Source organism: Ovis aries, chromosome 10 (genome assembly GCF_016772045.2).
Source record: "Ovis aries strain OAR_USU_Benz2616 breed Rambouillet chromosome 10, ARS-UI_Ramb_v3.0, whole genome shotgun sequence".
Taxonomy (NCBI): Eukaryota; Metazoa; Chordata; class Mammalia; order Artiodactyla; family Bovidae; genus Ovis; species Ovis aries.
The window spans coordinates 36,148,688-36,173,325 of NC_056063.1; the positions used below are offsets into that span (position 1 = coordinate 36,148,688).

General features: G+C 47.4%; 2 protein-coding genes across 7 annotated transcripts in view; one reads left to right on the plus strand and one right to left on the minus strand.

The window, feature by feature from the left end:
- IFT88 (intraflagellar transport 88) overlaps nucleotides 1-6,634 on the minus strand; it is a 63,639-nt gene extending 57,005 nt beyond the window's left edge. For all 6 annotated transcript variants that reach the window (XM_027973676.2, XM_060394489.1, XM_027973675.2 and 3 more), the window contains exon 1: nucleotides 6,529-6,634. The gene's annotated coding sequence lies outside the window, so the exon portion shown is untranslated. The remainder of the gene's footprint in view (nucleotides 1-6,528) is intronic.
- Nucleotides 6,635-19,267: 12,633 nt separating this feature from the next.
- Nucleotides 19,268-24,638, plus strand: part of CRYL1 (crystallin lambda 1) — a 59,089-nt gene continuing 53,718 nt past the window's right edge. The window contains exons 1-2 of the mRNA XM_027973677.2: nucleotides 19,268-19,368; nucleotides 22,229-22,336. Coding sequence (XP_027829478.1) covers nucleotides 19,319-19,368; nucleotides 22,229-22,336 — 158 coding nt within the window. The 5' untranslated portion in view covers nucleotides 19,268-19,318. The remainder of the gene's footprint in view (nucleotides 19,369-22,228; nucleotides 22,337-24,638) is intronic.

Consider the following 24,638-nt stretch of genomic DNA (forward strand, 5'->3'; position numbering starts at 1 on the left):
TCAAAAAAGTATCTGCACCACTATGTTTGCTGCATCATTACCAACAGGTAAGATACAGAAACAACCTAAGTGTCCATCGATGGATGACTAGATAAAGAAAATGTGATGCACACACAAACACATGTGCACACACACAATGGAATACTATTCAGCCCCCCAAAGGAAATTTTGCCATTATGATCATGGATGGATCTATATGGCATTGTGGTTTAGTCACTAAGTAGTATCCTATTCTTTTGCAATCCCGTAGACTGGAGCCCACCGGGCTCCTCTGTCCATGGGATTTCTCAGGCAAGAATACTGGAGTGGGTTACCATTTCCTTCTCCAGGGCATCTTCCCAACCTAGGGATCAAAACTGCATCTCCTGCATTGGCAGGCAGATTCTTTACCACTGCACCACCTGGGAAGCTAAGAAGGCACTATGCTGAGGGAAATTAAGCCAGATAGAGAAAAACAAAAACTGCATGATCTCACTTAACTGTGGAATCTAAAAACAAAAAGAGGGATACTCTTTCTACCCTCTTCTGATGCCTATGTCAGAAGCTTTCTCTATCTCCTTTATACTTTAATAAAACTTTATTACACAAAAGCTCTGAGTGATCAAGCCTCGTTTCTGGCCCCGGATTGAATTCTTCTCCTCTGGGGGCCAAGAATCCCGGCGTCATGATTCAACAACAACCTTTCATCTTGGGGGCTAGTCCGGGATCCTTCAAGACAAGATGGGAGCTAGCAATTTCAGCCTCACTCCTTTGAACTGTATCTTGAAAAACTGGGATAGATTCGATCCCAAGGGCTTAAAGAAGACACACCTGGTCTTCCTATGCGATACTGCATGGCCACGATGGCAGTTCTTTTGTTCGGGATGGAAAGCGCAAAGCAGGTTATGCCGTGGTGACTGCTGATTTGGAAGCAAAATCTGGATTACAACGAAGTGGGAAGTATCCTGGAGAAGACTGGGAAATTGATTTTACTCATATGCCGAAAGCTAATGGATATTCTTGCTTACAAGTTTGGGTAGATACTTTTACTGGATGGATTGAGGCTTTTCTCTGTCGTAGTGAACAGGCTAAGGAGGTTATAAAGATTCTCTTCATCAGTGGAAGGCTTCCCGTGGTGGACATCTCCACTTCAAAAAAAGGACTTTCTCTAAGTCTGTGAATACCTTCGACAACAATCACATGTGATGCCTCTTCTTCATCTGATGACATCTACCAAACCTAAAATGGACTGGTGCAGTATGTTGAACTTTAACTATGGACTTAATGTGACTTTTAATTTTGATTTTAACTTGTTTTAATGACTATGTTGCCTTACATCTGTAATTGTATAACTGGATTTGTTTCTAGCCGCATGAAAGCTTTTAAGTTACAAACGGTTGCTCAAACTCCTGCTACTGCTACACCTTCCTCCAACTACTATTTGGGGCCCCTGGATCAGATATCCTCAATATGAGGATTAGGAGAATATGTTGCCTCCCCAATTTAGGGACAATGCCCCTTCTCAGCTCGGAAGCAGTTATGGAACCAGAACGACGCCCCTTTTCCCTAGGCAACATAATTCTCCTAAAAGAAAAGGGGAGAATGAGAGTCATTTCCTAGGCAGGTTGATAAGAAGTCTAGGGGTCTCCAAGGAGAGAGGGGTCTGGAATTCTCAAGGAGGGAGAAAGGACAAACTTTTCCTTCTCTACATTCCTTAGGATTATATAACAATGTATTATGCCTGAGGACAGTCTCTGGATTAAACCTTCTGGCTAATTCTGTTATCTTAAAATGTAAATTATGGGAGTAGGTCTGGTGAGGTCTTTACAACCTTCAGACATTCTTTGGATTTACTGGAGTGTATATAACTTCATTGCTAACACTAACAAGTGGGCATCTTTCTACCCCCTTCTGATGCCTATGTCAGAAGCTTTCTCTATCTCTTTTATACTTTAATAAAACTTTATTACACACACACACACACAAAACAATAAAAACAAAAAGAATTCCCTGGCATTTCAGTGGTTAGGACTCAGTGCTGTTACTGCAGAGGGCCTGGGTTCAATCCCTGGTGGATGAACTAAGATACCACTAGCCCCATAGTTGAGTTCAGTCACTCAGTCATGTCTGACTCTTTGCAAGAGTGGACTGCAGCACACCAGGGCTCCCTGTCCATCACCAACTCCCAGAGTTTACTCAAATTCATGTCCATTGAGTCAGTGATGCCATCCAACCATCTCATACTCCATCATCCCCTTCTCCTCCTGACTTCAATCTTTCTCAGCATCAGGGTCGTTTCCAATAAGTCAGTTCTTCACATCAGGTGGCCAAAGTACTGGAGTTTCGGCTTCAGCATCAGTCTTTCCAATGAATATTCAGGACTGATTTCCTTTAGAATGGACTGGTTGGATCTCCTTGCATTCCAAGAGACTCTCAAGAGTCTTCTCCAACATCACAGCTCAAAAGCATCAGTTCTTTGGCGCTCAGCTTTCTTTATAGTCCAACTTTCACATCCATACATGACTACTGGAAAAACCATAGCTTTGACTAGACAGACCTTTGTCAGCAAAGTAATGTCTCTGCTTTTTAATATGCTGTCTGCTGCTGCTGCTAAGTCGCTTCAGTCGTGTCTGACTCTGTGTGACCCCATAGACAGCAGCCCACCAGGCTCCCCCGTCCCTGGGATTCTCCAGGCAAGAATACTGGAGTGGGTTGCCATTTCCTTCTCCAATGCATGAAAGTGAAAAGTGCAAGTGAAGTTGCTCAGTCGTATCCAACTCTTAGCGACCCCAGGACTGCAGTCCACCAGGCTCCTCCATCCATGGGATTTTCCAGGCAAGAGTACTGGAGTGGGGTGCCATTGCCTTCTCCAATATGCTGTCTAGGTTGGTCATAACTTTCCTTCCAAGGAGTAAGCATCTTTTAATTTCATGGCTACAGTCACCATCTGCAGTGATTTTGGAGCCCCCCAAAATCAAGTCTGTAACTGTTTCCATTGTTTCCCCATCTATTTGCCATGAAGTGATGGGACCAGATGCCATGATCTTAGTTTTCTGAATGCTGAGTTTTAAGCCAACTTTATCATTCTCCTCTTTCACTTTCACCAAGAGGCTCTTTAGTTCTTCTTCACTTTCTGCCATAAGGGTGGTGTCATCTGCATATCTGAGGTGATAGATATTTCTCTTGGCAATCTTGATTCCAGCCTGTGCTTCTTCCAGTCCAGCATTTCTCATGATGTACTCTGCATAGAAGTTAAATAAGCAGGATGACAATATACAGCCTTCATGTACTCCTTTCCTGATTTGGAACCAGTCTGTTGCTCCATTCCAGTCCTAGCTGCTGCTTCTTAACCTGCATACAGATTTCTCAGGGGGAAGGTTAGGTGGTCTGGAATTCCCATCTCTTGAAGAATTTTCCACAGTTTGTTGTGATTCACACAGTCAAAGGCTTTGGCATAGTCAGTAAAGCAGAAATAGATGTTTTTATGGAACTCGCTTGCTTTTTTGACAGTCCAGCGGATGCTGGCAATTTGATCTCTGGTTCCTCTGCCTTTTCTAAAACCAGATTGCACATCTGGAAGTTCATGGTTCACGTATTGCTGAAGCCTGGCTTGGAGAATTTTGAGGATTACTTTGTTAGCGCATGAGATGAGTGCAACTGTTTGGTAGTTTGAACACTCTAGAATCCACCTGCAATGCAGGAGACCCCAGTTCAATTCCTGGGTTGGGCAGATCCCCTGGAGAAGGGATAGGCTACCCACTCCAGTGTTCTTGGGCTTCCTCTGTGGCTCAGCTGGTAAAGAATCCACCTGTGAAGTGGGAGACCTGCATTCAATCCCTGGGTTAGGAAGATTCCCTGGAGAAGGGAAAGGCTACCCACTCCAGTATTCTGGCCTGGAGAACTGCATGGACCAAGTCCATGGGGTCACAAAGAGTCGGACACGACTGAGTGACTTTCACTTTCACTTTGAACATTCTTTGGCATTGCCTTTCTTTGGGATTGGAATGAAACTGACTTTTTTCAGTCCTTTGGCCACTGCTGAATTTTCCAAATTTGCTGGCATATTGAGTGCAGCACTTTCACAGCATCATCTCATAGGATTTGAAATAGCTCAGCTGGAATTCCATCACCACCACTAGCTTTGTTCGTAGTGATGCTTCCTAAGGCCAACTTGACTTCGAATTCCAAAATGAAATAAGATCCCACAAACCCCATAGTAGAGCACCAAAAACAAACAAACAAAAAACTACTGCAGTATAAACAATGAACATGCTTTAGTTCTTTAGTCCATTGTTTAGTCGTGCATTCTTTAGTTCTGTGCATTCCTTTTTTTAAATTATTTTTTAACTGAAGGATAATTGCTTTACAGAATTATCTGTACTAGCTTTAGTATAGATGTGTATTTTCAATTCTATTCAGTGTGTGTATATATATATCCTATTGAGTGTGTATATATGTGTATGTATATATATATATATATACACACATATACAGGAATGGAATTACTGGCAACATTATATTTAACTTTTGGAGGAGCTGCTAGGCTTTTCCAAGGTGGCTGCACTATTTTACATCCCACCAGCAGTGAATGAAGGTTCCAATTTCTCCATGTCCCAGCCAATGCCTGCTATTGGCCCTATTCTGATTACAGCCACTCTAGCAGGCAAAAAGTGGTATCTTCACGGTCTTGATTTGATTTTTGGTTTTATTTCCTTAGTGATTAAAGATGCTGAGCATCCTTTCATATGCTTATTGAAAACTGTAACTTTTTGTCTGTTCAAATGCTTTGCCCATTTTTAAAAATTGGTTTTTTGATCTGATTCATGTCGAGGTTTGACAGAAAACAACAAAATTCTGTAAAGCAATTATCCTTTAATTTAAAAAAATTTTTTTAAAAAGAATTCCTTGGGAGGACCCTGGCAGTCCAGTGGTTAGGACCCTGCACATTCACTGCCATGGGGCTTCACTCCCTGGTCCCACAAACCAAGTCTTGCAGCACACACACACACACAAAAAAAATCCCTATATGTTCTCGACATTAGACCTTGTCAGAGAAACGATTAGCAAATATTTTCTCCCATTCTGTGCACTGTCTTTCCACCTTCTTGTCCTTTGAAGCACAAAACTTTTTAATTTCAATGATGGGCTTCCCAGGTGGCACAGTGGTACCCTAAGAATACACTTGCCAATGCAGGAGACGCAGTTTTGATCCCTGGGTCGGGAAGACCCCTGGGAGGAGGAAATGGCAACCCACTCCAGTATTCTTGCCTGGAAAATCCCATGGACAGAGCCTGGCAGGCTACAGTGGGGTTGCAAAGAGACGGACAGTACCGGGCATGCACGTACACACACACACACATAATTCTTTGGTTGGTTGTGCTTTAGGTGAAAGAGCTAAAAAGCCACTGCTTAATCCAAGTTCAAGAAGACTTACACTTGTTTTTTTCTAAGAGTTTCAGGGGTTTAGCTCCTAGCTTTAGGAAATTTTTCTTTTTAAGCTAAAAGGCAGGGCATGTGGCTCTCAGTTCCTCCATGCCCCTACATTTGGTGGACAGAGTCTTAACCACTGGGCCACAGAGAAGTCCTAGATTGAGGTCTTTTTAGTTAATTTCGCATTACTTTTTGGAAACGAAAATTCACAAGAGCAAATGTCAATCATATATAAATGTTCATTCCAAAATACCTCCAGAAAGTATTAAGTCATTGATAGAAGATATATAAAAAAATTTAACTTACCAGCTTTAGGTCAGGTAATGTGAAACCAATGGTTCACAAAGGTTAGCGTTTGCCAGAAACCTACGGACTTGTTAAAATCAGATTGCCACTCCCCGCCTTCACCAGTTTTCTTATTCACTGGTGGGAGTCATCACCCTCACTCCTTGGAGTGTGGAGTTCTAACAAGTTTCTAATCAGTGTTGCTGATGCTGATGTGGTCCACGGACCACACGTTGAGGACCACTGTGCTCAAGGAGAACCTCCTGATTACAAGCCCCACTTAAATCAATTTAGTTTATATGTCTGTCAGCAAAACAAGCCGCCTGACAACTGGAGATCCTTTCTTCTGAGCTAACCAGACCAAAAAAGTTCATCTATGAGAAACTCCGGCTAAACCGACACGGTGGGAACAAACGCAGAGAGTGCCAGTGGGGAAAGGTGAGGCGCCCAGGTGAGGCGGTCGAGCTCCACCAAGGCCCGGTGCAAAGGCAGCTCCCAGGACTGCGCCTCCCGGACTCAGCGCGGGAAGTCCCCCGGGGGCCCCGTCCCAACCGGCGGCCTCCTGTCCCCCGGGGTCGGCACCAGACAGCCCGTCGCCCAGAAGCGGGGGCCGACTCCGGCCTGGGGACGCCCACTTCTGTGAGGGGAGCCCGAGCTCGCGCCTCTCTCACCCGCCGAGCCTTCCCGGGAATTTCGGAGCTTCCCGTCACAAACTCGCGGTGAGGAGGTTTAGGGCCGCGCGAGGGGGAAGAGCAGAGCCCCCTCCCGCGTCCCACCCCCACGACCCCCTCAGAGGGCGCCTGGCACCCGCGACGCCCCGGGGCCCTCCCCTACCTCGCCGGGAGTGGAGGAGGGCAACCGCGAGCGCGGCGGGGCAGGTGCGGCCTTGGCGGGACGCTTCAGAGAGCAGCGCGTCCGCGGCGTTGCCACGCGCGAAACCAAGGAAGCCGCTCCCACAGTGCTCCGCGAGAGGGCGGGACCAAGCCTTTAGAGAGAGAGACAGGCCTGGGGGGCGGGGCGGGGCCTAAGGCGGGGCCTGGATGGCGGGGCGGGGCCGATCCCGTGGAAGTGGGCAGGAGGAGGGGCCGCACAGAGGCGGTCCTAGAGAGATGGCGGGGATGGTGGAATCGGGCACCGGGAACCGGAAGGCAAGGAAGCCACAGTCCTCTAGATCCTGATGAACTCAGCCGGAGGGCGGGTCACCGGAGGGTGGTGCTAGTTGCTGTGAATAGCTCCGGTGGCTGCGGCGCTAGCCCGTGGGCCCTGGAAGCGCGTCAGGACCGCGCTGGGTGTCTGGACCCACCCCCAGCCCCACCCCGCGGTTCTCCTTGGGTCCAGCTGGAGCCCGGGAGGCTCTCAGGGGCCTCCTGCACCTCGTGGTCCTGTCTTGTGTGTTCCTGCCCTGGACACCTTGGGGTGGCCTGAGTCAGCCCAAGGCCATAAGGCCATCACCTCAGTGTGATGCTCAGCAAGAGAATGAAGAGTGGACTTCATAACTGGTTCACATCATTAAAGTTTCTCCTACATTTTAAAATAAATCGGCAAGAAGGCATCTAAAGACACCAGTAATTAGTGACTTTTAAACTTTAAGTTTTAAAGTTTGAATTGTGCTGGAGAAGACTCTTCAGAGTTCCTTGGACTGCAAGGAGATCAAACTAGTCAATCCTAAAGGAAATCAACCCTGAATAATCGTTGGAAGGACTGATGCTGAAACTGAAGCTCCAATACTTTGGCCACCTGATGGGAAGAGCCGAGTCACTGGAAAAGACCTTGATGCTGGGAAAGATTGAGGGCAAAAGGAGAAGCGGGCAGTGGAGGATGAGATGGTTGGATGGCATCACTGTCTCAATACATGAGTTTGAGCCAACTCCAGGAGATGGTGGAGGACAGAGGAGCCTGGTGTGCTGCAGTCAATGGGGTCACAAAGAGTCAGACACAACTGACCGACTGAGCAACAACAGACTTTAAGTACATGTGGGGAGACAGTTCTCCATGAGTGTCTTGTTTCTGTTCTGGACCATTGTGATGGTTAATGTAATTTTAAGCTGGACTGTGCTACCCAGTTTTTTGTCAAACACCAGTCAAGTTGTTGCTGTGAAGGTGTGTTTTAGGTGTGCTGGCATAGGTCAGTAGACTTTGAGTAAAGCAGATTATCCTCCATAATGTGGGTGGACCTTGTCCAATCAGTTGAAAGACCTAAGAGGTAAGACTGACATCTCCAGGGAATGTGGGAGTCCTGCTTCCAGCTGCCTTCAGACTCAGCCACAACATCAGCTCTGCCCTGGACCTCCAGCTGCTCCCATAACCTCAGAGTGGATTCTTTAAAGTCATTTCTCTCCCACTTGGTCTCTATGGAGACTGTATTTTGAAAGAATTTTGTACAAGAAGGGCTTCCCAGGTGGCAGAGTGATAAAGGACCCGCCTACAATGCAGGGAAATGCAGGTTTGTTCCCTAGGTTGGGACAATCCTAGTATTCTTGCCTGGAGACTCCTATGGAGAGAGGAGCTCATGAGGTCATGAAGAGTCAGACACGACTGAGCATGCACACATGCATGCACTGGAAGACTGAGATCATGGCCTCCCTCCAGTGCAAAAGGCAGGTTGTGCTCTCTGGCACAATAGAGATAATGTCTGCCTTCAGGGCAAACGCTGAGCCCTGTGCTGGCCTGTAGTTCATCACAAGATTGAGGTTTCCTCCATTTAGGGTTCTTTAGTTGTGACACAAACTCACTGCCTGTGCAGCAGCACTGGGCTACCCCCTTGAGACTCGGGAGGCAAGTGGACCGAGGGGGCATGAAGTCCAGGCTCTCTCTGGCAGTGAACAGTAAGGTCCTGTCCCTGAGCTGGTGCCTTCTGCCGCAGTCACACACCCACTAAGTTCGTCAGCTGGGAGGTGCTCTTCAGAGTATCCATGCCTGGCTCATGGCATGTTTGATGAATTCATTGCTGAACTCTGCAGAGCCCCCATGTCGCTGTGTTTCCATTTTCATTATGTCTTTAGATCTCCCGGCTGTAAATTTCCAGCTCCCTCAATTGTCTTTGTTTTGTTTTAAATCAGAAACAAATTCAAGTTCCTTTCAACTTGGTCACCCTTTAAGCACGATACCGTTACTTGCCAGGGTGTGCAGGATCATCTCTTTTGTTTCAAATGCTGTAATGAAGCTACTACTTATTAAGCACATGCCTACATCACCAGACAACATGCTAAGGTCACATAACTTGTGTTACTAAAATATAAGCTCCAGAGAGAGCAGATTCTCATGTCCGTCCCCTCCCACCTGGAGGCCAAGTAGCCGTCTCATGCTGCCCAGTTTCCTTAACCCCTGACTCTCCCCACTGCCTCCTCACTCCCATCTTCTCTCGCTGTCACTCCATCTGTTCTCCACAGTGTAAGCCTACATGGTCATCCTGCAGTGAAAATCTGATCACATCGCTCTCTGCTCAGAACCTTCTGGAGCCCTCTGTCCCTCCTGGCCTTGATCTGTGAACAAAGTCTAAGGCCCTTCAGGGGTCAGGACTCAGGATTCTTTGTTGTGGCCAAGAAAAATCAGTTGTTGCTAACTGAAGCAGAAAAGGAATTTTTTGGAAAGGTATCAGGTGACTTGGAATTGTAAGAGAAGCTTAAGGAGCAAGTTTTGGAAAAACAACAGCAGATTAGGCAGTAAGGCCCAGCCAAAACCATCCTCCAGAACTGAGTGGCCAACGCCATGACCTGCCCTCACCGTCTGCTCAGGACCTGTGTGGGATTTTCAAGTGCAAGCTAGGAAAATCCCAGGAAAATCAGAACAAGTTGGCCACCCCACTTAGTCTGCTGCTGTGGGTTCCTGCTGGCTCGGTAGCATGAGACCTGCCTTCTTGCGGGTGGACGCCTGGTCACACAGCTGTGCTCTGGGCTCTGGCGTGTCCTGCTTTCCCTCTGGGCCCTGGTTTCGTCCCGGCCCCTATGGACCATTTCTAATCATCCTGTCCTTTGTTTGCCTCCCTCCTGGGTCAAAGCCCCAGAGGAGAACACAAGTTGGCTATGTTTAAGTCAAATGCTAGGAATTCTTAGGTGGTCCAGTGGTTAAGACTCTGTGCTTCCAGTGCAGGAGGCACAGGTTTGATCCCTGGTTAGGAAACTAAGATGCCACAGTCCGCACTGTGTGGCCAAAATATAAATAAGTAAATAAAATGAGGACACCAGTCACATTGGATTAAGTCCTGCACTCAGGGCCTCCTTTTAGGCCCTCTTTAATCCCTCCTTAAAGGCCCTGTCTCCAAATACTGTCCCTTTATGGGATCCTGGTGGTGGGGCTTCCACATTTGAATTTGGGGAACAGGATTTGGTCCATAACACCTGGTGTATGTGAGGCCCTGTGGATCTGCCAGTATCAGAGCTCATAACAGGTCTTTTTTTTTTTTTAAGATTTATATATTTATTTAATTTATTTTTTGGCTGTTCTGGGTCTTCATTGCTGCATGGGATTTCTCTAGCTGAAGCAAGAAGAAGCTACTCTCTAGTTGCAGGGTGCTGGCTTCTCATCGTAGTGGCTTCTCTTGTTGCAAAGCATGGGCTCTAGGTGTGCAGGCTTTAGCAGCTGTAGCACACGGGCTTAGCTGCTTTGCAGCATGTGGGATCCTCCCAGCCCAGGGATCAAACCTGTGACCCTTGCATTGTAAGGTAGATTCTTAACCACTGGACCACCAGGGAAGTCCCTCATAACAGTTTTATAGTTACTGTTTATTCATAAAAGTTGATTTAAGTACACCACAGGTGTTATCACCACTGGGTTCCCACTCCAGCTTGGCAACACTTAGTTTATCTAATAAGTAATTTATTAGGCACTGTGAAGACCTTTCACCTCTTCTGCCCAGAAAAATACCATGAAATGCAGTGATTGCCTGTTAAATATTTAAAATTATTGTGGCAATTTATTTAACCATAAAAGCTAGAAGCCAATTAGCCTGAAAATGTAAATCGAAATTTTTTTCTCTCATCTTTTAAATAACTGAGACCAAGTCTTTCCTGAGGCTAACAACACGACCAGTAAAGATTATCATCCTTTTTAATACTTATTAAGGAGATAGTCACCACTCAATGTCATGAAAATACAGTCACTGAAGTTCCATGTACTCTTTTAAATCTTTTACTGTTTGTAAGACATTACTAACCTATATACCACAGGGAGTTTGACCAGAGGTTCTCTTGGGGTTGAAATGTGCAAGAGAAGGATTGAGTAGGCCTAATTTTGCACATTCTGCATTGAATGTCCTATGTTGCCTCCCTCCAGAGCCACCTCAGTGAGAGTCATATTTCTTAACATGGAAAGCACTGCTTCTCTAACTGGCACCAGCCAAGGCCGGAGAAGTCAGTCTCAGGGCCTTTGGGGAGGATTGTTAGACCCTAAATTCTGGATGGACGGTTTGTGCTCAGGCTCAAAAGATTTCTTACATGGAAGTTACAAATTAACTTGAACCTGCCAATAATTTCAATCTGTTCTAAAATAAATGGACATCGGACTGTGAATTACCCTCTGTCCATTCACACCACAGAAACTAGGCTCATTAACTAGTTGATATCAAGAGGTAATATACAAGGCAGTATGAGACACTTCAGGTTGTACCTATAACCTTTACCTGCCCACAGGTGCTTCTTGAATCTGTTTCTTCTAGGTTATAGTCTTCCAGCTTGGCTTAAATAAAATTCTTTTCTGTTCCTATTATAAATTGTTTACTATTTTCATCAAAGGGGGGTGGGGTGGAGAAGGAAATGGCAACCTTTTACCATGCTATTGAATGATTTGCCTTGGAAACGAACAGAGATCATTCTGTCATTTTTGAGACTGCATCCAAGTACTGCATTTTGGACTCTTTTGTTGACCATGATGGCTACTCCATTTCTTCTAAGGGATTCCTGCCCACAGTAGTAGATATAATGGTCATCTGAGTTAAATTCACCCATTCCAGTCCATTTTAGTTCACTGATTCCTAGGATGTCGACGTTCACTCTTGTCATCTCTTGTTTGACCACTTCCAATTTGCCTTGATTCATGGACCTAACATTCCAGGTTCCTATGCAATATTTGGTTTTTACAGCATCAGACCTTGCTTCCATCACCAGTCACATCCACAGTTGGGTGTTGTTTTGATTTGGCTCCATCCCTTCATTCTTTCTGGAGTTATTTCTCCACTGATCTCCAATAGCATATTGGGCACCTACCAACCTGGGGAGTTCCTCTTTCAGTATCCTATCATTTTGCCTTTTCATACTGTTCATGGGGTTCTCAAGGTGAGAATACTGAAGTGGTATAATAAGTGGTATAACAAGAAAATTAGAAGTTAAAAAAATACTCAGATAAAAATATTTACTTGTAAAGGACTGCAGACAGCATCGATAAAATATTGGGAGATGCACACTCTTTCATCTAACGCATAAAGCTTGTTTATCTGAGTTCAAACACATTTAATAATTCACATCCAGTTATACTGAGTATAATAACTGCCAATAACCATGACATTATTAAGAATACCTACGTAACTATGGGGCTTCTCAGGTGGTGTTAGTGGTAAAGAACCTGCCAGCCAATGCAGGAGACATAAGAGATGTGGGTTCAATCCCTGGGTCAGCAAGATCTCCTAAAGGAGAGCATGGAAACCCATTCCAGCATTCTTGCCTGGAGAATCCCATGGACAGAGGAGCCTGGTGGGCTACAGTCTGTAGGGTCACAAAGAGTTGGACACAACCGAAGCCACTTACACACACACTCACACATCTAACTATATATATATATGTGTGTGTGTGTATGTATATAATACCTACATAACTATTGTTAAGGAAAAGTTCCATAGTATTAGTGAATATTTAAATTCAAAAATAAGATTTTCCTTTACATGAATCTCTCACTTTAAAGTCGGTAGAGTGCCCTAGTTTTAAGGTAACAAATCTGTGTTCAGTATGAAAGGAGATTGTTGATTAACACAGGGGAGTAGGGCAGAGAGAAAAAAGTGGAAAAATACTAATAAATGTTCAGACAACATTTATGGATGGAAACTAGTTACAGGCAAACTGAGGTGCCTCTGATCACTGCCCCCATGGTCCAGGCTGAGCTTGGAGCAAAGAGGGCTGGGGTGAAAGGGTCTCTTCAGAAAGCCCTTGCTGGAGCCGAAAGCACCATGCACTCAAGATGCTCAGGCTTCACCAAGGCCCTGCTCTGAAAAGGTGGCTTGTGCAGTATGTGTACAAAGTAAATTCCCTTCACATTGACTTTCCCTTTCTGCTTGCATAACAGCTTGCTTATAGAAAGCCTTATTCCCTAGTAGAACATGTCAATTTTTTCTACTTGCATGACTCCGTAATTAAGTCAGTTTCATAATAACAGACTGGAATTTAGCTTTCTAGCTCCAAAGTAGGATCAGTGAAGGCTGGAATGTGGCTTGGAAAAAAACCTATAACTTTTTATCCAATCCAAAATAAACACTCATTCTTTCATCCAAAATCACACACACACACACACACACACACACACACACACACACACACACACACACAAACCCAAGTATGCTCAAATAACGAAAACTCCTTTAGAATATTGTACAAGGATATTTTTAATGACCTGAAACAGTGAAATTAAGTGCTTTCTATTGCCAGCATAAATATTTTCATTGCTCTGTGTCAATTGTGTTCAGGGTTTAATAGTAACATTTGTTCATTCTTTCATTCATTCGTTCAAGTGTAGAAGAGTCTTGAGAAATAAGGCATTCCTGGAAGATGGAGCAGGATGGGTAAGCAGCATTAAATAGAATATAAAGTTTAGTTCCTTAGTCTCATTGGCTGCGTTCAACAGGTGTGTACTGGAGACACACATGCAGAACTTTTACATCATCACAGGAGGACCTGCCCATAGACTCTATACCTGTACAGGATGCAGAGATCATTAATCTCACCTCATGTACCACCAAGATCAACTGGAATAAACTACAGATGTTTGTAAGCCCAAAATATGGCCTAAAGAATCACCAGTGACCTGGTCAGTAAATTCTGCTAAATACCTATAACAATATAATGCAGAATGTTGAGAAATGACTTACTGTTGTATTGACGTGTGCTCTTCAAAATTTTCTGTGTGAAGAACAAATATCACTTCACAGAAACATTGTTAGTCATCACATTCATTTGGCTCATGTTTTGGGTGAGTCTGTTTAATTCCAGGGGGAAGTGGGAGCGATTTGGGGGAAGATGGTGTGTGTGTGTGTGTGTGTGTGTGTGTGTGTGTGTGTGTGTGTGTGTGTGTGTGTTTTAAGCCATGTGGCTTGTGGGATCTTAGTTCCCTGACCAGAGATTGAACCAGGACAGGGCAATGGGAGCTCTGGGTCCTAACCACTGGACCACCAGGTAATTCCCAGGCTTTTGTCTCTTTGAGGTGGTTTGTACATAGAATTGTTGAACTGAGCCAAAACGCAAGAGGAATCTCTCCTTTTTTTTATTGCAAATGTGTCTCTATCCAGTAATGCCTTTGGAACACAGATTAAAGACCTTTCTCTAAAACCCCAGTAAAGTCAAGGGTCACTCAGGGTGAGGGTTCTAATTGATTGAGCCCCTTATCTTCAGTTTTCTGAGCCTCCTGCCACCCCCAAGAATCCTGAGCCCAAAGATAAAATCCTTGAATGACATCTTCTCTGGGTAAACTCAGAAATCATTTGGAAACAAGTCATAGTGATTATAATGTTAATGAAATCCTACCTTTCTGACAAGGAGTTACAATCTCTCCAGACAGAGCTACATTCAAGCACATGAATTTCTCTAGACAATATTTTACTCCTCGCAGCCTCTGTCACATATGATTGTACAGGCTGGGCACTGCACAAGGAGGGGATACATCGCATATTGGGTATCACAGATTTGGTGCTTATCAGTTCAGTCAGTTCAGTTCAGTCGCTCAGTCGTGTATGACTCTTTGCGACCACATGAACCACAGCACACCAGGCCTCCCTGTCCATCACCAACTCCCAGAGTCCACCCAAACCCATATCCATTGAGTCGGTGATGCCATCCAACCATCTCATCCTCCATCATCCCCTTCTCCTCCTGACTTCAATCTTTCCCAGCATCAGGGTCTTTTCCAAAGAGTCACCTCTTCACATCAGGTGGCCAAAGTACTGGAGCTTCAGCTTCAACATCAGTCCTTCCAGTGAACACCCAGGACTGATCTCCTTTAGGATGGACTGGTTGGATCTCCTTGCAGTCCAAGGCACTCTCAAGAGTCTTCTCCAACACCACAGTTCAAAAGCATAAATTCTTCATCACTCAGCTTTCTTTATAGTCCAACTCTCACACCCATACATGACCACTGGAAAAACCATAGGCTTGACTAGAGGGACCTTTGTTGACAAAGTAATGTCTCTGCTTTTTAATATGCTGTCTAGGTTGGTCATAACTTTCCTTCCAAGGAGTAAGCGTCTTTTAATTTATTGGCTGCAATCACCATCTGCAGTGATTTTGGAACTCAGAAAAATAAAGTCAGCCACTCTTTCCACTGTTTCCCCATCTATTTCCCATGAAGTGATGGGACCGGATGCCATGATCTTAGTTTTCTGAATGTTGAGCTTTAAGCCAACTTTTTCACTCTCCTCTTTCGCTTTCATCAAGAGGCTCTTTAGTTCTTCACTTTCTGCCATAGGGTGGTATCATCTGCATATCTGAGGTTATTGATATTTCTCCTGGCAATCTTGATTCCAGCTTGTGCTTCATCCAGCTCAGCGTTTCTCATGATGTACTCTGTATATAAGTTAAATAAGCAGGAAATATAATAATAATAAAAATGATTTCCCAGAAGATGGCAATAAAGTATCTTGTTCTAAAAAATCAATATAGTATGACAATTTTAAGCAGATGGGAATATAGTGGCCTGAGGAGGAAGTGCCTTTTTCTCACTTACACAAAGGTGTGAAATAGCTCATTACTTGCTCTAGGTCCTGTATAAAGTCAGCCCTCTATTATTGGTGAAAATGAACTAATGCAGTTTAATAGGTAGAGAAAAGGAAAAAGAATTATCTAGGGTATATTTTGAAATTCTAGCTTGTAAAATGTCGACCCCTTGTTAAGATAACAGTTTCAATATATTACACATGCTATATAGTATGGATAATATAGCATAGTTTAAGCTTTCCTAGGCCTCATGGGACCATGGGTATAAATGTGATTTATGGAAACAGAGAGGAATCTTTAATTTTGAGGTACTTTTTTTGCGAGGATCTTGCAATTCCTTCGGATGTTCCTGGAGACTGCCCCTGAGGTTATAAATTCGGAGTTGAAATTCAAATTTCAAATCTTTTGAGAAACATTGTTCAATCTTAGGATAAATATAAAACTCAGGGCAGCTTAACTGGAAAGAAAAGTTCTGATCCAAGATTCTCAGTATCTCCTTCAGCCTCTGGGAGTCCCAGGTGCTCTGTTGGGGTGAGGGTAGAATGACTTCCCAGCTCTGCAAGGAGGCTCCGAGGGCCATGGGGAAAGTACACAGCAGACCTGCCATGGAGAACTGTGTGGACACATGTCAGCCGACACCGCCTGTGTTTTACAAGGCATTACGTCAATGAATACAGTAACCACCTTCAGAAGGAGCTCTTATTGTGCCCATTCTACTGGGGAAGAAACTAAGTTTTGGACTTCCCTGGTGATCCAGTGGTCTGAACATAGTACTCCATGTTCTCACTACTGAGGGCACAGGTTCAATCCCTGGTCAGGGAAGCAATATCCCACAAGCCACACAGTGTGTCCAAAAAAAGAAAAAGAAATTAAGTTTTGAGGATAATTAACTGGCCCAGATCACACAGTATGGAATGGAGAATCTGAGACAGAAGCCCTTGCAGGCCAACTCTGGAGCCCCACCGCTGACTGTGGTACCACTGAGCCTTTCTGATGCTGACCTATAACTATGGTCTTTATAGCAAGATGTTTTGTTGGGAATTACAGTCAGTAAGACATCAGACATCAAATTTGTAAAGGTGAATTGCTAACTAACCCTAATCCTCACCACAGATCACTTTTTCCAGAGCAAGCTGTCAGGAGAGTTTAGATCTTTGGTTCCCTAACTAGCCTTGGGGTAAAGGATGGAAGCTGGACTCAAAGGATGCAGAGGAGGGATGGTGAGGGTGGGGGTGAGAAGCCATCTGTGCTCTTCTACCTGCCATGAGGACTGTGGGTGGACAGAGGGAAAAGTGGACAGAAAGAGACACCCAGAGAACTGAGAGTTTGGAGATAGAGGAAGAATATTTGACTCCTTTTGAAGTGTGGTGTTGGAGAAGACTCTTGAGAGTCCCTTGGACTGCAAGGAGATCCAACCAGTCCATCCTAAAGGAGATCAGTCCTGGGTGTTCATTGGAAGGACTGATGTTGAAGCTGAAACTCCAATATTTTGGCCACCTGATGTGAAGAGCTGACTCATTTGAAAAGACCCTGATGCTGGGAAAGATCGAAGGCAGGAGGAGAAGGGGACAATAGAGGATGAGATGGTTGGATGGCATCACTGACATGATGGACATAAGTTTGAGTGAACTCCGGGAGTTGGTGATGGACAGGGAGGCCTGGTGTGCTGCAGTGCATGGGGTCACAAACAGTTGGACACGACTGAGTGACTGAACTGAACTGAGCTGATTTGCTGGGGAATCTAAGGAGCCAGGAAAAAGTCACGGATTGAATAGAAGCCAGGAGATGGCTGTTACGTTGGAGTCCGACATGGCCCAAGTGGGAGAGATAGGGTGCTCCGTGGCTGTGGAGCAGGAGGACCCCCTAAGAGCAGTGGGGCTCTCCCCACCCCCCAGGCCCACCTGCCCTCCCTGTATTACTGAAAGCAAGTGAGGCCAAACAATTCCACACGGCTGGAGTTTGTAGCAGACAAGGTTCATTATGGGGCAAAGCAAGGAGAAAGTGGTAGTGATGGGGGCCAACTACTGAGCCTGCATGCCACAACCAGAGAGTCTGTGCCCTGAACGAAGATCCCACATGACGCAACTAAGACCTGACACAGCCAAATAAACAAATACATATTAAAAAGAAAAAAGAGTATGTGCTTAGTAAGGAGAAAAAGAGGTTTGGTTCTTAACCTTAAGTTTACAATTTAATTGAAGACTAAACATTAAGCTGACCAGAACACAGTGGCTCTCATGATAGAAACTTGAGTGAATGAATGACTCAGTGGACCAAAAGGTGCTTGCAGGAAGTTCAGATGCTTTAGGAAAAGGGCAGTCACCCATCACCGGGTCGAGTAGTCACAGTTTCAGAGAGGAAGTGGGGCTTGCCTATTTAAAAGAAGACAAATTTTCGGGTAATTTGTGGTGAAGGCACCATAGGAGCTGGGGCTTCATTATAAATCCAAATAGCTTTGTGAGGGCTTCCCTGGTGGCTCAGCTGGTGAAGAATCTGCCTGTGATGCAGGAAACATGGGTTGGATCCCTCGGTGGGGAAGATCCCTTGGAGAAGGAAATGGAAACCCACTCTAGTCTTCTGTATTCTCCATTCCAGTATGGAGAATCCCATGGAGAGGGGCCTGGTGGGCTACAGTCCATGGGGGTCGCAAAGAGGCGGACAGGACTGAGCAACTAAGCCCCCATGCATAGTTATTTCAACATTTAAAGCCTTATCTTGGGGACATCTTTGCTGTGTCACTTTTCTCTTGAGTGAGTTGAGTGCCTTTTCTAATGCTGACCGATAACTTGTGAAACTGCTCTGGCTCTGACATTCCTCTTTCCGTTTGGTCTTGGGAAGACAGAGGAAGGGCCCTGCCGGTCAGGGTCACGCGTTTCCGCTGGAGCGCTGCCTTGACCTGGATGGCTGGCGTGGCCCCGCTCTGGTGCTGCGCTGACAGCGTGGTCCCAGGCACGTGCGGCCCGTTCCTCCGCTCTGTTTCCGAAAAGAGCCCGGGGCGGCGCGGGGACACTTCCTCCTCCTGGAAGAGAGACCAGCTCGGCCTCTGGGAGGGGGCTCCAGGCCTTCCAGTGTGGTGGACACCCCCCCGCCCCCAGCCCTCCTGTCTGCCATCCCAGGGCTCCCGGGCCTTGGCCTCTTCTGTGGAGAAAGGCGGGTCTTCCTCGGAACTGACGACAGTGTGAACCCAGCAGTGGGGCCTGAGCTCGTGCGCCCGGACGTGGTGCTGTCTTCACACGGGAAGGGAATTCCAGGGGTAAATTTGGAGGTTCCTTTAGCGGTCGCGCCTTGTCCTGGTCTGGAGGTGTCCCCCTCCTTGTGCACGGACTTTGGGGGTTCAGTAAGGAACTGACCAAAACAAAGTGAGTCACTAGAGTCCGAAGGGGTAGCTCTCCCACCGGGCTCCCATCCACGTGACGCTCCCGGCACCTCCTCCGTGCGCGCTCCGGGGAGAGGGAGGCGAGTGCGCCGCACGCCTGATGGTCCCAGCCGCTCCCCCCACCCCGCCCAGTCCTGAGCTCCCCGCCCGCCCCGCCCACAGTCCCGCTGGCCCCGCAGCCCCGCCAGGAGCCCTGCGCGCCCGCGGGGCGTGGAGAGGTGGAGGCTCCGCCCGCGCCCCACCCACGGGCCAGGCCCCGGGGCCCTGCCGCTGCCGCGGGGCGGGCGGAGCCAGTGCCCGGGTGGCGCGCGCCGCAACTGTCTCTTCGGGTACCGCGCGGGCCATGGCGTCCCCAGGGTTCTCGGCGCCCGGCGGGGTGGCGGTGGTCGGCAGGTGAGGGCTCCAACCAGCGTGCTCGGGAGGGTGGCAGGTGGGCGCGGTCGTCATCGCCCTGGGGGCTGGCGGCGCGGCTCCGATGACCCCAGCGCGCCTCCCCAGGACTGGGCCGGGCCGGGCCGGTCCTTCGGGCCCCGCTGCAGCCCGGTTGCTGCGCGATGAGGTTGCGGGCTGAGTTGGGTGATGCGGGCCGGGCGGGGACGGTGGCAGTGGGCGCTGCGAGCGGACATAGGGCTGTCGGGCCGCGGATCCGCACAGGTGTGTTGTCTCCTTTCCAGTCCGAGGGATGGGCTCGCAGAGGGGCGGCGGGGCCGCGATCTGGGTCAGGCGGGGCGCGGGCGCGGCGGGAGGGTCTTGCGCGCTCGGGCCCGAGGCTGTTCCTGGGCGACCCCGCCTGGCCTGGGAGGGGTGGGGACCCACTGTGCGATCCGGATCCAGAGCCATGCCTCCTGCATGGCGAGGGCGCCCTATCCCCGGGGCATCCGGGTTCTCCGGGACTTGGGTGTCGGGTTAGCAGCTCAAGTCCCATCCACGGTTTCCTGGTTGGTGCTCCATTCTCTTTTAAAACTTCTGCAGTTTTCATTTTTTAAAGAAGGCGTCCACGTACACCTCTCCGTTGGTAAGCTGGCATAGCGAACTACCCACTGGTCGGTACTTCTTGTTGGTCATCAGGCACACCTTCTGGGAGGCTTGGTGTTGGGTTACGCTGCCCAGGGGCTGGCCTGCCTGACCAGTCACAGCGCGTCCTGAAATAAGTCGTGTCCGGGCCCCTCCTTGAAGCCCCTTCGAGGAAGGGGTCAGGGTGCTTTCTGTCAGCTTCCCTTGCAGGGAGCAGTGGCTTTACCTGTGCCCGTGTGCTTTCCAGGCACGAGGGCTACTGCCTGCCTCCTGAAGGGATATAAAATATAGAAGAAAGTGCACTTTGTCCTGGGCGTGGTGACCTTGCTTGCTTTGCAGCCTTTGTCACAGTCAAGTGTGTATCAACCACAGGCTGAGACTGGCCTGCTTGCTGGCACCCAACAGTGTTCAGTGGAGTCTAGAGTTGACAGTACAGGGGACCCTTGGACCACTGGCAGGTGGAGGACACCCACCTGTCTATTCCCACCAGAGAAGCCAGGGTAATTTACCCTCGGTTCCTCTGCATCAGTGGTACCCAACTGCAGATCCCAAGTTTTGTAGGATTTACCATTTAAAAAAACTTGCTTATAGGTGGGCCCCGAGAGTCCAGCTCCTGTTGTTCCAGGGTCCCTATGCCTTTCTCCAGCTCTAATTGTTGTGCAAAGGAGCCGTGCTGTGGGAGTCAGTTTATTGCCAATTCCCTAAGTTGATTGACTGCAAGAAATTGCAGAAAGTGAAGAGGAACTAAAGATCCTCGATGAAAGTGAAAGGAGAATGAAAAAGTTGGCTTAAAACTCAACATTCAAAAAACTAAAATCATGGCATCTGGTCCCATCACTTCATGGCAAATAGATGGGGAAGCAGTGGAAACAGTGACAGACTTTTATTTTTTTGGTCTCCAAAATCACTGCAGATGGTGACTGTAGCCATGAAATTAAAGATGCTTTCTCCTTGGAAGAAAATCTATCACCAACCTAGACAGCATATTCAAAAGCAGAGACATTACTTTGCCAACAAAGGTCCATCTAGTCAAGGCTATGGTTTTTCCAGTATCATGTATGGATGTGAGAGTTGGACTATAAGGTAAGCTGAGTGCCAAAGAATTGGTGCTTTTGAACTGTAGCATTGAAGAAGACTCTTGAGAGTCCCTTGGACTGCAAGGAGATCCAACCTGTCCATCCTAAAGGAAATCAGTCCTGAATATTCATTGGGAGGACTGATGTTGAAGCTGAAACTCCAATACTTTGGCCACCTGATGCAAAGAACTGACTCATTTGAAAAGACCCTGATGCTGGGAAAGATTGAAGGCAGGAGGAGAAGGGGCCAACAGAGAATGAGATAGTTGGATGGCATCACCGACTCTATGGACATGAGTTTAAGTAAGCTCTTGGAGTTGGTGATGGACAGGGATGCCTGGCGTGCAGCAGTCCCTAGGGTGGCAAAAAGTCGGACATGACTGAGCAACTGAACTGACTGACTGAACCTCCCACACCTTTAACACCTCAGGAAGCAGCCATCTCCACTTCTGGGGTGTCCCTGCTTCCCTTCCCTTCTCCCTCCCCCCCTCCGTCTCCCCTCCTGTCCCCTCTGGCCCCTTTCTCTCTCCTGTCTCCCCTCCTGTACCTCTTGTCTTTCTCTCTCTCAACCCTATAGGTGGCTGGGGAGTGTGAATTAACTGCTAAAACCTGGTAAAGTTTTTGTATTTCATTCTTGGGTTTCAACAAACCAATACAGGGGCCTGGGTTCCACCCTTGTTCAGGGAACTAGATCCTGCATGCCTCAACTAATACCTGGTGCAATCAAGTACATGAATAAATATATATATATATATATATATAAAATAGTGTCTCCCTTGTGGGATTGTTTTCAGATTAATAGAGGTAAGACGTGTACAGTTTAACATCATCATCTCAAGTGGTGGTAGGAAAAACTGAGGAGGTGGGGGAGATGCTGTCTCTTTTCTCCAGGTCTGGGGCTCAGCCAACACTGGTCAGTTGGGGGTCCCTGGTGCGTGGACTCCCTGCCCCTCCCTGCTGCCCCCCAGGTCTGGAGGGCACTGCAGTGAGGACCCAGGACCTCTTGTGTGGAAGCAACATTTTAAGTGGATACTCCTGTCAAAACGTGGAGTTGTAAGCCATGAGGTGTTTCAGTAACAGGATGCTGTGTGCTCTGACACTGGGCTGGTGCAGAGTGGCTCTACTTTCCAGCTGACCTGCACCTCTGCCTTCTTTCCCTGCAGCGGGCTCATCGGGCGGAGCTGGGCCATGCTGTTCGCCAGCGCAGGCTTCAGGGTGAAACTGTTCGACATTGAGCCTCGGCAGGTGACTGACGCACTAGTCAGCCTCAGGTGAGTCCCCTGTGCGTGCAGAGGCCCTGCGGCCTCAGCCCATCTGTTCAAGCCCTTGAGGCTGGGGTCCTCCTTCTCCTGTGGGGTTGTAGCCTCGGAGCCGGTGAAGCAAGGCTGAGTGAGATGTGGATCCATCCCACAGCAGGGGCTCAGACTGTGAGGACAGACTTCCGGGGGTAGAGATTTGCAAGGGGGCTGGAGGAACCCAGTGTAGACCCTCGACTTGCGGCCCAAGTGAGTGAGCAGGTGAATGCTTCTGTGCCACATGCCCGGGAGCTGCACTGGCCCTCCCCTGCAGGCACGGAGGTCCTGAAGTCCTCAGCTGTGTTCTTACCTGTTGCTTTGTGTGGCAGGGCCGGGATTAACTGGGATGAGTGTTGTCTGAGGTGTGAGAGTGTGTGTACTTAGCAGATGCTGAGCATTGAGCCCACAGAGGGTGGTGTTTTAGGGACCACCTCAGGAACAAAAAGAATAAGAACCAAAGGAAAAAGGCTGAGACAAGGAGGCCAAAGACAGAAGGACAAACTAATTCATGGGTTGCCCCCGCTATGATGCCATCACTGATCACGGCTCTGATCATCTCAGGCCTTGTCAGGCAGTTACTCTCCTGGTTGGGGGCATAGCTGTGAGCATTAATTTGAATGTGCATTTTGTGTAACAGAAGATGCTTTATCATTGGCTTTTTGAGAAGACAAATATATAGGACATGATGTCAGGCTCTAGGCCTCGAGAAATTACATATCTTAGGCCAACTTTGTTGTGTAGCAGATAAGAACCCAAAACCCAGAGAAGTAAAGTTGCTTCTTACGTAGAGTAACAGGTAGCTGGTGACTAGGTGAAACAGCTTTCAAATTGTGATGCTGGAAACTTCTGAAAGTCCCTGGGATGGCAAGGAGATCAAACCTGTCAATCCTAAAGGAAATCAGTCCTGAATATTCATTGGAAGGACTGATGCTGAAGCTGAAGCTCCAACATGTTGGCCATGTGATGTAAAGAGCCAACTCAGTGGAAAGACCCTGATGCTGGGAAAGATTGAAGGCAGGAGGAGAAGGGGATGAGATGGTTGGATGATATTACCAACACAATGGACAGGAGTTTGAGCAAACTCTGGGAGATAGTCAAGGACAAGGAAGCCTGGTGTGCTGCAGTCCATGGGGTCGTGAACAGTCAGACACAACTGAACGACTAAACAACTGATGAAACATCAATTGAAAGAAGCAAAAAGCAAAAAATGAAACAACCACCATAAAGCTAAACACTCCCCAATGCTTTGTTCTGTGCCATTAGGGAAGGAGGGGGACTTGGCACATGGACCTCTGTTTCCAGGCATATGCCACTCACCAGGAACACGTGGATAAACAAGACAGAGCTAGTCCTACACATCAGGACAAGTTCAGCCTGGTGATCCTACCATATGAATTCTCATAGTGACCCCCACAAGGCAAGACCTCATGTGGCCACAAAGCCTAAAATACTACAATGTGGCTCTTTACAAAAGATTCTCAACTCACATGTTTAAAAGTTGTGATTCTGGTCTCCACTCCTGATGTGTGGACTTTCCTAAATCAAGCTGTTCTCTGACCCCAGTGCCTGTCCTGCAACTCAGCTCAGCCCTGAGACAGCATCATGTCCAGCAGGTGGGGGTCTCCATCCTACAGGACTGCCCCACCCCTCACACTTCAGACTCCAGCTCAGTCCAGTTGTCATCTGTGCTCCCAACCTCCTGGCTGTGGTTCCTACCATCCCTTCTTGGGTTTGCTTTACTGGCTAGAGTGGCTCCCAGACTCAGGAGACCAGTTACTCAGTAGATTACTGGTTTTTCACAAATGGAATTAGGGCTACTGCAACCAAGCAACTCAAGCTTGGGACTTGAACCCATGGTCTTTTAACTGAGATCACACACCTGGTCTCAAGACTTAAGAAGCTCAGGTTCTTTATGTCTCCTTGAGAATTCAGTGAGAGACAAAGCGACAGGGAAGTGGATTTATTTAGAGAGAAACACACTTCACAGACAGAGTGGGGGCCATCTCAGAAGGCGAGAGCCACCCCAGAGTAGAGGATTGTTAGCTTTCATGTGCTCAGTCATGTCCAACTCTTTGCAACCTCACGGTCTGTAGCCCTCCAGGCTCCTCTGTCTGTGGAATTCTCTAGGCAAGAATACTGGAGCCAGTTGCCATTTCCTTCTCTAGGGCATCTTCTGGACCCAAGGATCAAACTCTGGTCTCCTGCATTGCAGGCAGATTCTTTACTACTGTAACACCTTACTTATTTTATAGGGGTGGGTAATTTCATAGGCTGCCAG